Source organism: Corylus avellana, chromosome ca2 (genome assembly GCF_901000735.1).
Source record: "Corylus avellana chromosome ca2, CavTom2PMs-1.0".
In the NCBI taxonomy this organism is placed as follows: Eukaryota; Viridiplantae; Streptophyta; class Magnoliopsida; order Fagales; family Betulaceae; genus Corylus; species Corylus avellana.
Window position 1 is genome coordinate 2,526,514 of NC_081542.1, and position 16,043 is coordinate 2,542,556.

Consider the following 16,043-nt stretch of genomic DNA (forward strand, 5'->3'; position numbering starts at 1 on the left):
TAATTTAAGTACACTAAAACACTATAATTCAAATCATTTAATTCAAGTACAATAGATAACTTTAAAAAACTGTGCAGTAAAATTCTCTTAAAAATCTGGAGAATTTTGTTCCTTATGAGCCCTTGTCTTTTGCTAATACCGTTATTTAGACTATCAAAAGTATTGAAAGAGTCGATATATCGCAAAAGAAGCTTCAATAATTTACACAAAATTGCTAGAAATATCAACAGTGGTTCACAGATCGACTCGTGGATATGTAACGACTAACGTGCATACAATGCTCACTGTGGCGATAACAGTCGCAAAGCACACAATAAATTATACAATGCCAAACTGTTTCGACAAACCCCTCAAAATGATATAAACACAGACCTCGCCCAAGACAATCATCTAACAACGGGAGAAAATAATTTCACAAACACAATTCTGCATTCATGACCTTACATCTTTCAGTACTCCCCCCTTTTCAAGCTCACCAACTAGATCCCTCAGCGATGGAACTTTCATGGCCAACGTTCTGTATAGTCTAGAATAACGAGCTCGAGTTCCATCTGTAGTCCTTGCTAGGGAAAGCAGGCTGAGAGCCTCAGGGAGTTGGGAGAACTCTTGTTTAATCTCTTCCAAGCTCTTATTTTCCAAAACGGATGGTCTAGGAACGACTCGTACTATCTCGCCACCTTTCGGTTCCTGAACCCGAGCATCTGCTTTAATAACCAGTTCTGAATTCGAGTTTGCGCCACACTTGATTATAAATGGGGTTGTTGAGCCGGTGTTAAACTGCAAGACATTCCACTGAGCCACATCGGTTTCAGTACCAGATCCCAAATCTGCAGATGGTTTGTGAGTATGTGCTGTCTCTTGAGGGGGGTCATCTTCTTCGGGAATTGACTGCAGCAGTGTAGGGCAAATTCAAATCATAGATGAGTGATGGAAAAAGAAAAATTAAAAATTATTAAGTGCAGTCTCAGACAAAAGCCCAATGCATCAAGTGCATTACTAAAGACACGCAAAAGGCAAAAGATATGACAACATTATCGTGTATCGAAGATATGCCAGTTTTCTCAACTGTAACTAACAGTCCTGAGAAATTTATAAGGCTTTTTTCTCTAAAAAATCTTCTCATACCCACGATTGTAGCCAAGTCTGCCAGTAAAGCATAGACTAGCGGACAGAACTACAACCCATGTGATTCCTCTACCCAACAAACAGGAAGCAAGAATTAAACAAAAAGTTTCCTTCCATAAAATGCAACAAGTTTTACATACCTCAATCACACGACGAGCATCAGCAATTTGCCTCTGAGCACATGGATGATCAATATCAAGAAGGGAAGGCATCCGTTCCATAAGTTCATCTAAAGATGCAAGCATTGCTTTCTTCTTACTTTTGCCCAAGGTGCTAACAGAGGATTGCCTCATTATATCCTGGTCAATATATGTTTATGATGTTGCTTGTTTCCGCTCCAACTAACTCAATTATCAAGTAAATTAAAAAACTAGTTTTGAGAAAGGTTAAAAAACCTTTATTTGCTTCAATATGCCATCTAGGGAAATGAGAGATGCTAATCGTGCATCTTCAGCTGCAGTAGAAGGATTCTGAATAGGCGAAGCACCATCTTCCAATGTTAATAAGGCTACATCACTCCTCATTTGTTGCAAAAGCTGATTATAAAGCCCCAAAGAAATGACATCACGACATGCCCATTGGAAATTTGATTCAAGAACAAAATATAGTTAAAGTATTAGCTAAAATATTTGTCCTGTCCCAAAATGCATATATGCTGGGGTAACTATATTCGGTAGCATAAATCTGCAGAGGGATAGGCCGAGGATAGAATTTATAGCCCATCCACAATGCTAGGCTTACTAAATCTCCTGCCAAATACAAGACAAGCAACCCCTTTAGACTTGGATAAAAAGCCAAGGCAGACACAACTTCTTCCTTTGACCTAGATGAAGAACAACAAAAGATATAATTTGTCTAACAAAATGAGCAACTGAAAGCAGAAAATTTCATGATTTAACAAGTGCAGTGACAGGAATGCTATCGATCCATTGAAGACCTAAAATTTGAAATGTTATGATCAAGTGGTCAACAAAAGAAACTCCACTAGAAGATATGAAGTGGATTCTATTTTCTAATTTCCTAGAGTTTTTGGGTTCGTGTTCTTCTCCCTAGTTGGGTATCTCTCTTGTATTCCCCCTATGTACTTGGGTTGCACGCCTCTGCACTTTTTAATAAATTAAATTTTATATATATATATAGTCAGGCACTCAAAAACACCACAATATGAAAAGTAGAGAATAAAAAGCACTAGACATGGTAAAATCATAAACACTGCATAAACAAAAAAATTGCCTTTGGTTTTAACCTATATAGTTTAGTAGAATTGGATCCATACTTTCTAACTGGGATTTATCTTCCCTTTCTGATGTATAAATCAAAATTATACTAATAAGTCCAGAAAACTCAATAACACCGGTGTAACCTGGATATTGAAAAAAGATATATTATTGAACTTTTGGTTCTAAGACATTTATAGAGATGCACAAAAAGGTGACATTTCAATAAATATGACTACCTTTCTTCTTTTGTGATCAACAGACTCTAGAGCCGAACGCAGCTTAGCCACTTGTGCTGCATCTTCTGCCTCTTCTGTTGCCAAGGTACCAGCAATATCCTGATAAAAGAATGAGATAATAGGAAAATATCTAATGGATTGAGAGAATCAAGACATCCTCTAGTGCGAGAACTAGAACACCTTCATTTATAAAGAAGAATAAGGAGAATAACTAAATATATGCCAATTCCAGCAGCAACATAAAAATAGGAATAGACATAATTGACAATACAGATGCAGTCATAAAAAGACCGAGCACCGAGGCAAGGACCCCTATTGTAGCAAAAGAGGATGCAAAGGCGTTGATGGAGATGCCTAGTGTCAGATCCCACTTTCATCAGGGAAAGAGGGGGGAGGGAAAGAACGGTGGGGAGAAAAGAAAATGCACACAAGTGATGATGCAGATAGATGCATAAAAGATTTTATATCAAGCCATTGCCAATAGTTGCAGGTGCAAATATCACCACATTCACTTTATAAAGAGTTAACATTATCAGAAGTGCTATCCGAGAATAGGTCCCACCTAAGACCCAATCATACCTTCAAGTGCTGCAATTGAGAAGCGTAGACCCGCTTTGCATACTCGAACAAAAGCTGTCCCAGAGCATCAGTACTGGGAGGTAGTGCAGCACCAAGTCCAGCCATCCAACCATCCATAATTGCTGTAGAAAGAAGCTCCAACTGACCAGTTGCCCCTCCTGATGAATCATCTCCAGTAACAGACAGAAATTCAAAGTTCTCTGCCAGCCAGGATCTAATTTGGCGCTGCAGCTCACCCGCTGGAGTATGGACAAAGAGAGCAGCAAGAGCTTTGTTTCCAATTGCAAAACTTTTGGCTTCCTCCTGTATTTCCCTAAGCTTTCCACCAGTTACCTGCTGCCTCCAACTATCCTGTACATTTGACTTTTTAGTCATACATAACAAATCTAAATAAACCATTTGCAATATGCAGATATATCCCAGAATGACCACATTTATAGAGGATAATTGTGCACATGCATGAGTGTGTCTGAGTTCAGGTGGGGGAAAGTATGTTTACCTTCATAGATACAATTAATAACCAAATGAATAAACAAAAAAAAAAGACAAATAGCAGCAACCTGATCAATCCCTCGTATTTTTAGAACAACTGATGAGAACTTGGACCTCCTTTCCGGTTTTAGATTCACTTTAAAGCCGTGGATCTGCTCATCAACATAGCGCACAGGGGATCTTCCGGGGCTGCTGCTCCGGCTGGAGCTCCGACTGCGTCCAACATTAGCCTTTTCTAAAAACCACTCAACAGGAGAAACCTGCAAACCAAAAGAATGGATTCACTCTACACTCTGTAAAAACCAGAAAAGGAAAAAGAAAATACTTCGAGGGAAAAGTAGAAAACTAAACTTCCAATACCTTAATGGACTGCAGTTCTGGTGATCTAGCAAGCAAAGATCTAATATACAAAATTCTAACACGAGAAACAAGCATGGTATCCATGACCCTCTTCGGTTCCATTTTACGGATGAAAGAGAAAACAGCATCTCTAATTTCAGCAAGTATTTCATGCTCTCTAGAGGCACCTGCTTTAATCACTGCAGCCAAAACCTGCAAAATTAAGATTGGATATTTATACCTTTCATTCTTTCTCTGGATACAAGGACTCAGTGTCAACAGAAAATAGGACTCCAACAGGAATGCATGATGAACCAAAGATAGATATAATATCCATATCGCACATATTTTGAAATCATTCTGAAATATCAAACCTGGATAATCAGTGTTCAATCCATACACCCCACCAAAAGAAATTTTGGAAAACCAGAAAGAATGATTGTGCATTGTCAAATTATAAGCAGCTGCCCAATGGCATCTCTAGTATGGAGCATTGCTGGAGAAGTTATTTTGCATTTAAGTTATACACAATCTAGTGTCAAATATTGCTGAGAAAGTTACAACAATACTGTGCGTCTACAAGAAAATATGCATTCTTAAAGAAATTAATCATTATGAATTTCTGTCACCAAAAAAAAATAAAAATTGCTACTACACTTTATAGAAATAAAAGTGTGGTATTATGATGACTCATATTGTTGAAAATTCCATGAGCTTCCCATGGGGAAAAGAAAGATTCTTAATCAAGGATTAAGAATATAAATGTAAGGCTTGTCATGAAAGAAACACCATTGTTATTTTACTTTCCCTATTATCATATGTATGCGCAAGGTAAAATGTTGGAAGGGCCCTTCTTCCCCATTTTGAAATGGCAAACACATGATCAGCAAATTAATCATAATGTGACAGTAAACAATCCAGATTGGAATGCAGACAGATTAGCTAAGTATACCAGCATCAAAAGCTTGTTTGCCCCATCTGAAATGGCAGCAAGGCTGTCATATTGTTCAGGATCAAAGTCATTCAAGGCAGCAGTAAGATACTCTCCTGCTGGGGTTGTTTTAGCTTTATCAGAGCCCGATTTCACCAAAGCAACTGTCCCATCAGTCTTATCTGCTGCCAATGGCAAAGGAATGACATCCATAGAACTTCCTTTGTTATAGTTACTATCACCAATCCTGTTTAAAGACAATCACAGAGAAATTCAATAAGAAGATATGAAAAAAAAAAACACAAAACAATAACTAATATCACTATAGAAATAAAATTATACCTCCCCTGGTCCCGATGCTGAACATTCACCATTCCTCTGGATAATGGACTTGATGCCTGAAAAGAAAGTAAAAGAAATTAAGAATATGGAACCACCACCGATATCGACCACTCAGCACAACGCAACAAAATAAATCTATATCGTCACTTCTAGTGCATGGTAACATCATAAAGAGAGAAATATAATTAGCGAAAATCCCTACCACAGCCATGTCAAAGCATCAGGTAGAACATATATTTACAACCATATACAATTACCAAGAAATTTAAAGGGTTTCTCAAGGTACAAAATTTTCTTTTTCTTCATAGAGATATCTCTAGGCTAAAAACTGTGACAACAAGGAACATAAGGTTATTAATTTGGAAAAGCAGGATGTATTTTTGTTGTCCCATTGGCGGTGATACTGTCATTGAGAAGGTAATTACCTTATCATTATCTTAGAGTCTAAAGATCTCAAAGCACAAGACTTCTACTTGAAAAAAAAAAAAAAAAAAAAACAACAACCCTATTAATTGATTTAAATGTAAATTCACACTAACTCATGCCCTGGCCAGTTTGAACACGAGCTTCAATTGGGCCCCTCTAGTTTCAGTCTAAAGAATCAACCACCTATGAGTTTAAGAATATTCCAATATCATGTGGTGGTTAACTTCCACTAGCTCAAGTGGATAGAGTTTCTACTCTAACTGCCACCATACCATTTTATGCCTATTTGGAGTATTTTCTATAGCTTTGCCTAATTTTTTTACATCAAATTTGCCTGTATCCCATGTAAACACCAAGTTGTATGAGCCAATTTCCAATTGAAGTGGAAAGCATTTACACGTAACTTTGAATGTTAAGCTTGCGTAGATTTGTCAAAACATGCATATACCATAAAAAATAATTATTTGCAATATAAATAATTATATTGTTAGAACAAACATTTATTCTAATCTGAGTGGGAGAATATCTACCTGGGCCGATCCAATCAAAGATGCTTTTTCTGTTAATCTATCAAATAATTTCTCATTTTCTTCATGCAATCTCTGCAACAACAGCATATAAATCATGCTATTAGAACATAATTTTATTCAAGGAGCAAGATGGCTTAAATTTTTTAGGGACTGGAAAAATGGGTTTAAACATAGGTTATCGCTACAAAACCAAAAGTAACAAGTGAGGTTGTGAGTACATATTTCAATATTGGCTACGGTGAAAGATGGAGACACTCAGCATCCTACAATGATCCTAGGAACACATCCATTTGAATGAGATCAAATATAATTTATAAAAATTATTCTGAGCAATAATATCCGAAGTATCTAATTGCAATTCAACACATAGAAACAAGCATTTCCACAATTTTGAAAACTCTCTATATATATAGTGTGTCCTAATTTCTGTCATGGGAAGCAAGAGAGAGAGAGAGCAATATTGTTGACATGATAATGGTGAGAGAGCTCAGAGGACAAGAGGGACAATTGGCCAAAACAGTTCTGTGAGGCCCCTCACACTTAAGAATAAGATCCACAAAGAATAAGAAGCAAGTTAGCCAACCATTTGAATGATAATACACGTCAGACTCTTAAGCATAACAGACCTCAATCAGCGCATCACGTTTTTTGAGTTCCTCTTCAAGCTTCTTGGTCACTGTCACTGCTGAAGAATCTAGGCCATCCCCAGTTGCCTTGGGAGACAAAACTCCAGGTCCTTCTGAGCCAGTTGATCTGGTTTCAGCGGAATGAAGAGCTTCATTGAGTTGTGATTCAATGCTTTTAATTTTGGCCTACATCAGAACGGTGATTAAAAGAAAATAATTTAGAGATGCAAACATGTAAAGACAATTTCTTGATTAGGATGACATATACATATTATAAGTTTCCTATGTCAGTGAAATTTCATCATTAACCAATTCAGTTATATGACAAAGCTTTTATAAGTCACACACACACACACATATATATATATAGTACCAACCTGGAAAGTCTGAATTGTCATGTCTCGCTGTTGTATCTGCATTCTTTGATCTTGCTCCAACTGTAACAGTTGAGCAACTTGATTTCTAAGCTGAGCATTTTGCTCCTTCTCAATCTTATGTTTATCCACCAGCAAAATATTCTCTGACTGCATCAAACAAGATAATGAAACAGCTTAACCATGTGCTTACCTTAACAGGCAATATGATCTATCTTGACAGTAAAAGACCAATTTGAAAGGCAGACTACGCTGTTGAGCTGATTAATTAATCACTAATGTAACCTTCAGTAAAGAAATAAATTGAACGGAAAACTATTGGCAAGTTAAGAGTATAAAAAACTTCACTTAAGAAGCTACTAAAAATTTTGAAATTACCAATCATTTAAATATCTCTCAATTTTCTAACTTTTCTAAAGTGGATTTTTGTTCTTCTTTTACCATGTAAGGAGGATTTTCTTTGTACACATCATGTGTACTAGAGTTGAGTCCCTTTGCACTCGTCAATAACATGAATTATTTATCAAAAAAAAAAAAATTACCAAATAAGTACCACTCAAACTTAAAAGTTCACTCATATTACATGATATACATTAAAAAATAAAAAGTAAGAGTTTCTAATATCTTAACATCCTATACTTGCAGAAAACAAGATAAATCTTAACCATGAGGAGGAAGATGATTATCCTTTTCCCTTGGGTGATTTTCCCCCTACTATGCCCTTGGATTGGATCTCGTGCGAGTCACCTCCAGAGGTTGTCCAAAAGAGCAGTGTGGATGAAGTCATTGCTCTTTCTCAGGTTTTGGCAGGTTCGTCTCGTGATCCCCCTCCCCTGTTTAGGCAGGGGGTGGTTCCACCTCTCTTGGAGGTGGGAGAATCATCAAAGTCGGTCTATGCTTCTAAGTCAAAAGGAAGGAGCGAATTGAAGAACTTAGAGAGTTCTATCAATTATGAGGGTTCCGGTAGCAGTAAAGGCAAGAGGGTGCAGGTCTTCTTTGGCGTGGCGTTGGGTTTGTTTTGTGGGTCTTGGTCAGTTCACTGGGTTTTTGGGTTGCTGGGTTTTGGGTTCCATGTCTGTTTTTGGTTGCTTTGTGGGTTTTGGGTCTTCTTTTGTTTTTGTTTTTTTTTTTTTTTTCTTTTGCTTGGTGTCTTTTTGTATACTTCCAGTGTACTTAGGGGCGCCTTACGCTTTTTATATAAAGCACTTTGATTACCTATCAAATAAAAAAGATTGCACAATAGTCGGTTCCCCATAAGGGTGAAGCTAAAAAGTGATTGTGGATCGAAGAGGTTTTACCTTCTTTGCAATGGAGGTCGGTAGCAAGGTTCATTTCGGACATGATGAGTAGCGAACAAAGACACATTTGAGAGTGTAGTTTCCAAATCCATTTACATGGTAGAGGATGACATTATAGTGGCAAATTACATGGGTTGGTCTGCAGGAGTTTTGCATAGGTATCCTAATTTTTCAAGGACCTCTACAAAAGTGAAAGGCAAATTCCGTGTTGGTTTCTTCTGAGCTTTGTAGGGGGCTGAGGAAGTGGGGGTTGGAGAGGAGACATGAAATTGGCATCACATTACTACTAAAGATTTGAGGTTAGTTCTTATGAGAAGGCACTCGATGGCCCAACACAGACAAAATGTTCATTGGAACAAAATTTGGTGAACTCGGGCTTCGACCAAGGTCTTTGTAGAGCAGCTCTCCAGAAAATCCTCAAGGCGCCAATTTGATCAAATGAGAATGATTGGAGATTGATTGGTGCATGTGTAAAAGGAATGAGTATGTAGACCATGTCTCACTATGTTGTTCGGGGTCTTTATGGTTTATGATGGTTATATGTGAATTTTGCTGAAAGAATGGTAGCATGGAAAGTGTTGATGTGGAGTATTGGACTATAACAAAATAGAAAAGCTTTTCAAAGTATAGCATGACCAACTCACCTTATCAAGTCTTCTTTCTTGAGAGGCGTGCTTTCAAAATTGGTTATTCCCTATACCACTTCTGTTTCTACATATATATATATATATATATATATATATATATATATATATATTCTATTTTCTTTACAGATAGCATTAGTGCTTGCTATTTCTTAGGTGTCCCCACCCCACCCCACCTCACAAACCAGGGAAGCCGCCTATGTTTGTCCAACTTTCTACAGGACATAGCCTCAAGGGTACCTCTCGTCTCGGATATCTATGAAGATACATATTGTAGATTGATCTATATTAAACCTCTATCTTTATAGAGTATGACTTTATATACTCCAATAACAATAATAAGTGTCTGGTTCAATAATACTGCTTATCCTAGTGAGTTTTACGAGCCCAAAAGCTTCTCAATCTCAAGCATTTACTTTTCGAGTTAGAGACCACCAAATAAAAGATCAATTGCCTGAAAACTTGATTCAATTTAATGCAGATCTTCCACCAAATAACTAGCACTTTCATCACAATAAAGTGAAAGGAATGATATTATAGGCTAATCACTAAACAAGATTTAATCAGTTAAGATGGGGGGAAATGTCAAAAAAATCCATGTGAACATATAACTCATTATGGAATTGGAAAACTATACCAAACTCATGGAAGTTACAAAACCTTTAGATCTGAGTGGAGTGTAAAAGAAACTTTCCACGCCTTTTGAACTTCGTTAAAGAGTAGGACAGACTGATCATTTGCATCTTTAAGAGATTGTTTCAGTCCCAAAACCTCTTGTTTCAGATCTTCGATCTCCTTTTCCTTTTCATACAACTCTTTACGTGCATCATTTGCCTACAACAACCATCACAAAATACATGTCAGAGAAGAAAATGTGTCACAATTGTGCTCTTTTCCACTAAGCACTTCATAGTTGTGCTTACATGAACGGTAGCCAGACAAAACTTGGCAAGTACAGTGAGCAAAAATGCAGAAATGATTATGTTTTGTGGACTTTAAGAACTTTATTCAGTGGAGAAACAGAATACTCGAATCAGCTACTAGCTTAAACTGAAGAACAGCTGCTTCTCCATTATCATCTTTACATAATATTTCCGTGGCACCTCTTTCTTAGGGTCCTCCCCACCCCCACCCCCAAAAAAAAAAAAAGAATAAATTAATATAGTTGGACTCAGTACGTTTATTTTGGGTCCTCAAATTATCAGGTACAATTGCAAAATAAGAAGCTTCACCATTTTGTTTTTTTCAATATTTTCTCTTTGGAACATTTTTCAGGGTCCTTGCCACACAGCAGTATTCAAAAGATTTCATTGAGTGATCATGTAGGAGTTCATGTCCCCTCTACTGTTCAGACCATACTGTTATCACCAAAAAGTGGAGTATATCATTAAATCAAAACTACTGCTATGAAGTAGCTCTCTACAGAATACACAAGTTGATAGAAGCAAAGGATAAACTTTATCACTTCTTTTTGTAAGAAAACAGTAGGAACTTACAACATCTCTCCATTTCTTAATTGTATCTCGATTTCCAAGGCTTAGCACGGAATTTCGGGCTCTGGCAGAGAAATTCAGAGATGATAATGTCTCAGACAGATTCTTTACATTTGGACATACGTTAACAATCATCAAAGTTTTCGAACTTCCACCTACAGAAAGAATAAAATTTTAAAAGGCAACAGGAGATGGTTTGCCAATTAATTCTTATTCAAGAAAGAAAATTAAAAGCAACAAACTCAGCACAATACCAAAATTAAGGATACTTATATCCAAGATGATTAGAAGGGGAAAAGAGAAGAAATACAGCCAGGGTGGTAGAGTTTTCCTAATTAAATTCTAGATGTTGGCTTCGACATGTTGGAAGAAAATGGTACCTTTATGACAACTATAAATTTTTTTTATTTTACCACTGAAATAGAGGGGAAGTAAGATTCTATACAGGGGTCAAAGCACTAGAAAATTAGCTTGAATGGAGCCAAAGAATAGTCCATGTTAGAAATGGGCCTTATATCATTCGAAAACCAAACATGCTATAATGCCAACTAGGCATTCCTTCAGCGAAGCTACCATCAGATAACACACTCTCGTAAGACTAGTATACTAAGCATCTCAGCATCAATTGAGTGCGCCTATACATAGGAAAACAACAAAGAGCAATAAAGCCCCGTAAGTAGGGCACAGTAGAAAAAATTTGCTATTGTTACCATTACTCAGGAAACTCACTTTTGTTGCTCTTACAACTCTATGATCATAACAACTGCCACCATAAACACAAGAAGGAAATTGAATACCTAGTGAGTCTCCAAGTATCTGAGTGAGCATTGAATTTTCGTAAGGAACCACATCCTTCTTTGAAGTCAAAGACGACAAAACATCGCCCAACCTACGCATTCAACAGAAAACGCAGTAAGAAGAGAATGGACCGAGCGAATGATGACAATTCTGCATTATGAGATTATAGCTGCTATAATATATATACAAAAGAATCGGATAAAAAATCCCCTCCTACCTCACCCACCACACCTAGAAAAATCCAACATTAAATGAATGTGAGTCCTGGTTAACTAACCAAGCAACAACCACACCAGAAGAAAAAGAAGAAAAAAAAAAAAACTGAGAGAACATATGTTTACATATATTTATTTAAGTTCTTATTGAATGGAAAACATTTGGATCAAAACCAATGGTAAGTGCAACGACTGGTAATCCCAAGGAGAGACATGCATATTATTTCTAATAAGCAAGCAGCAAATCCAAGTTCAGAGATTGCTACATGGCAAAAAATATGAGGTTATCTAACATGACATACGCTGAAAGTGATTTCATAACATGCAGCAGGTCCGTCACATGCTCCCCACTATCATCTTCCTCAATTGAACCTTCACTTCCAGCCGTGTCTACAAGAGAGAGCTTGCTGTACGAGTTCTCTCCAGTGATCAAATTGTTATAATATATATGTATTGTGATGGTCCTGACAATGAGACAAGAAATGCTCATAGATGAATAAGATAACAGCATCAAGTAACGTAAATGATATACACATTCAAACACACAAATATAATAACTGGAACCTTTGGCTATATTATATTTTTCCCTCTCTGAAATTGACAAGTTATATTGTCCTTTGAAAAGAACACCAAGTTAAACTTTTGGGAAAATCCAAATAAAGCTTAAAATCTTTTAAACTTCCTTGTTTGCCCTTGAGAGTAGCAACAGAAGATGAAAACATCTCCTGTTTCAAGTTTCGGCAGAGAAACTCCTATCCAGTGAGCTACCTCCTAAAACTTCAATACTAACTTTTTTTCTTTTTTCTTTTTATTAAGTAAAAATTAATTAGAAAGTGCAAAATGGTGCAAATCTATAAATTACAGACTTTGAAGAATCTTTTTCCAAGTATTCAAATGAGATATTCAAGAGCAGGTTAAAAAATTTCTTTAAACTGATTTGGCAAAGATGCAAAAGGCTACTAGAATTTACTAGACAGTAGACATTCACTGTTATAGAGCACAAACCATACTGAAGAGGCAATTCAGGAATGACTACAATACATCTTAACTTATTGGATAATTCTATCACATGAAAACCTCGTAGTCTAATTACAGAATCTGAAAGTGCTCCATTTCCAAAAGCAGAAGAGGGCTTACTTTTACTCTTCCAAAATTATATTAGCTCAATGCATAACTATAATATAATAAAAAACTATTATAACACTCACAACAAAGACAAAATAGACTAAACGTAAAACATTTTTACAGAACAGATCTAAGACCATACAGGTGAGAAACATTAAACTTTGATATATCTTTCCCCCGGCCCTGAAAAGCAGCTTTCAAGACTTTAGAGAATTCCAATGGGTTATCAACTTTTTCCTGCACAAGTTCTACAAAAGACTCTGGTGATCCCATTCGGACTTTTTGTAAACTGCTCCCTGATTCGGAAAGCAAATCCCTGACCTAGAAGGACAGTAAATGGGTCTAGATCAAAACATAATGATGGTGCTGTGTCAAAACTGTCATCTAACAAAAATCAGAAAACAGAAAATTATTACCACAGATAAGTGAGGACAGAAAAATAACCTGTTCATTGTAGAGCTCAAAAACTGTAACAGAGAATTTGAATCGTGAAGTGGAAGTTGAATCCGAGTTGGCTAGATCAAACAACTCCTCAAAACAGCGAGCATATAAACCGCGATCATGACTAGATCCTTCCTGAAAAATTGCAAAAGCACATCAGGGTAGGTCAAATATCATGAAATTTGAATATAAAAAGAGCCTGCTAAAATTGAGACATTAAATCACCCCTAGTAATAGGCACACTGCAAGTTGGACTAACATCAATGGACGATCCAGTTCATTTTGTACAAAAAGTTTCTCCAGATCGTTTTATAGTAAAGGGGGAAGAGGAAGAGAAGAATCCACCACGTAAGGAGAGGAGTCAAGGTCAGTTGGTGAAAAATATTAATCACTCTACGTTTCCCAAGTAACCCCTTATACTCAACTAAACTCAAATCCACTTAACCCAACTAGTTGGGGTCAACTGCATTGGTCCTTTTATCTAGGGCCATATCCTTGTTTACTCTCTTCCCAAGTAATCCATTAAAATGGGGCAGGAAAAGAAATATTCTTCAAGAAGTAGAGCCATCTAATCTTACAATAGAATCACCCCAACTTAGAAGCGCTTTAAATTAGCTCACAAGACAGCACATTCTAATGCATGTATAAATATGCATGTACTGACATAACGGATGCATCACATGCATGGAGAGCAAAAGAGCTCATACACAAACAAGTACATTTATACGTGGATAGATAAATAGAGAAAGAGAAAAAGAGCAACCATTGTGTGTGTTTTTCCAGAGTTGGTTTGTCCATAAGCAAATATAGAAACATTATATCCATCCAAAGCTGACTGCACCAGTGGCTGAACATCCCTGAACAGTTCAGCTGCATACAAAATATCAAAGATACTAATCAACACGCTCAAATGCAACCGGAGTATGAACTAATATATAGTAACTTCATACAGTACAATCTGATGTAACAATTGAGAAAGAAAATTAAAGAATGATCGTTATGCTCACCTTGTCCAACATGTGGTCCGTAAACTCTATCAAATTCAAAATCCTTCTTCGGGTTGGAAATGGTTTCATCACTAGTATTGACACGGATGGTGCAATCATCAGGAAATTCAACAACAGAGGGACCTTCATCTTCAAACAATGGTCTTGTACGGCAAAATACCCTTATCTTTCCTGAAATGAAGAATTTAAAGTTTTTAATCAAAAGGACTGAAAGAACTTTCTGAGAAGCACCATGCAGGCATGTGCCATGTGAGTTCATGGGTGTCTGTGCCTGGGTGAGAGTGAGAGAGCAAGAAAGAGAGAGAGACTTTTCAAATGAAAAACTCATAGAAGACTCACCTTTGGTTGTCAACAAGTCATTAAACAACCTTCTCTTTTCATTGATCAGAGGAGAAATTCTAGCCTCAGTTTCAAGGGCAACTTGATCTGACATTTATACCAAAAAAAAAAATCAACATCAAAAACCTTACGAAGAAAAGTACAAGATGGTGTGAGGCATACCAAACTTCACTCATGACTTTCATGAATTAAGTATCCCAAAGATGACATTATGTCCACCACAAAATGTTTATAATTGTTGCATGGAATATCAATCCTTGTAACCATATCAAAATATTACCCAATCATGAATTTAGAAAAACAGCCTCGTACCATCCACTCCACATATATCAAATGAAATACTAAGTCCCTGAACCCGGGAAAATAGCATCCTCTTAATTTTTTAACATGGACCATACAACCAAAAGGCAGAATACAACCCTTACCTAGTTTGCGGGTTTTCTCAGCAAGAACACCTAAATAACGTGTAACTCGATCAAGTTTTGCATTTGAGTATTCCTGCAGCTCATTTGCTTCTTGTCTCAACTCCAAGAAATCTTCTCTTGCAAGCTGTGCAAAATATGAGATATGGCTGTCAACAAGAACATCTAACATATCACATGCTCCACATACACACCTGCTATTCCTAAAACCCCAAAATATAACCAAAAGTAAATACTATGCAATAAACTTCCAGTTTTAAGGCCTCAACTCTTCCATTAATTGCCTCAAATAACTGAACCTGCGCTAACTAAGCGCTCAGTGAAATCGAGACCAAATGTGTCCCTTAGAGAAAATGTCAAGCGGTTACTTCATTCTAGGCTCCTTAGACCAACCTTGTTCAAGTGTTATTCACATTCTTCACTGGTATAACTTGTTAGCCTAATCCACATTAAATTCAAAGCACTAGCTTCTCACAAGTAAAATACATTACTCAAACAGTAAATATCAAGCCAAAGAAGAAAGAAAAGGAAAATGCTAGTGATAAAGTAGAAGCTACTGACCTTAACTTTGTCCTTCAATCGCTGGACCTTGGAGGCCACCGAGGGCTTCGTCAGCTCCGAATGGGCCAGCGCCGATGCGGCCGAGATCGAGTACCTCCGGACCAGCGGAGCACCAGGATTGTGATCCTCCGACGTCGTTTTCCTCGGCTCGAACCCGCTCACCTCCCAGTTCCACCGGTTCCTCTGCTCCCCCATTGATACCCACCCCCTAAGCTCTCTCTCTCTCTCTCTTTCTCTCTCTCAGATTTCCTCTAAGTTTGAACCAGAGAGCTCCCAAATGCCCCTTCTTTTCATCACTGGCTTGTGTGCTTTTTCATCTAAATTAAATGGAGGGAGGGGTTGGTCTGGTTTGTGGTATGTGGTGAGACGGCGTCGTTTTCTCAATATATGACACTCTTCGGCTTTTTCGCTCACAAGTGTATTTGCGCCTGGTATTCGTTCACGCTTCGCTCTCAGTACCCTGTCGTGTAGTTTGGACGG

At 37.3% G+C, this 16,043-nt stretch overlaps 1 protein-coding gene across 1 annotated transcript; it reads right to left on the bottom strand.

The window, feature by feature from the left end:
* Window positions 1-177: 177 nt before the first annotated feature.
* On the bottom strand, window positions 178-15,944 carry LOC132172466 (kinesin-like protein KIN-14B). The gene is made up of 23 exons (XM_059583976.1): window positions 15,564-15,944; window positions 15,006-15,129; window positions 14,581-14,667; window positions 14,242-14,412; window positions 13,998-14,104; window positions 13,238-13,369; window positions 12,936-13,114; window positions 11,971-12,132; window positions 11,453-11,544; window positions 10,659-10,810; window positions 9,823-9,996; window positions 7,224-7,370; window positions 6,847-7,032; window positions 6,221-6,292; window positions 5,265-5,320; window positions 4,944-5,169; window positions 4,013-4,204; window positions 3,721-3,912; window positions 3,161-3,511; window positions 2,582-2,680; window positions 1,521-1,661; window positions 1,266-1,424; window positions 178-888 (listed from the first exon to the last, which is right to left on the bottom strand). Exons 1-23 carry the CDS (start codon window positions 15,756-15,758, stop codon window positions 433-435), a joined length of 3,852 nt encoding a protein of 1,283 aa, XP_059439959.1. The 5' UTR covers window positions 15,759-15,944; the 3' UTR covers window positions 178-432.
* Window positions 15,945-16,043: the final 99 nt, after the last annotated feature.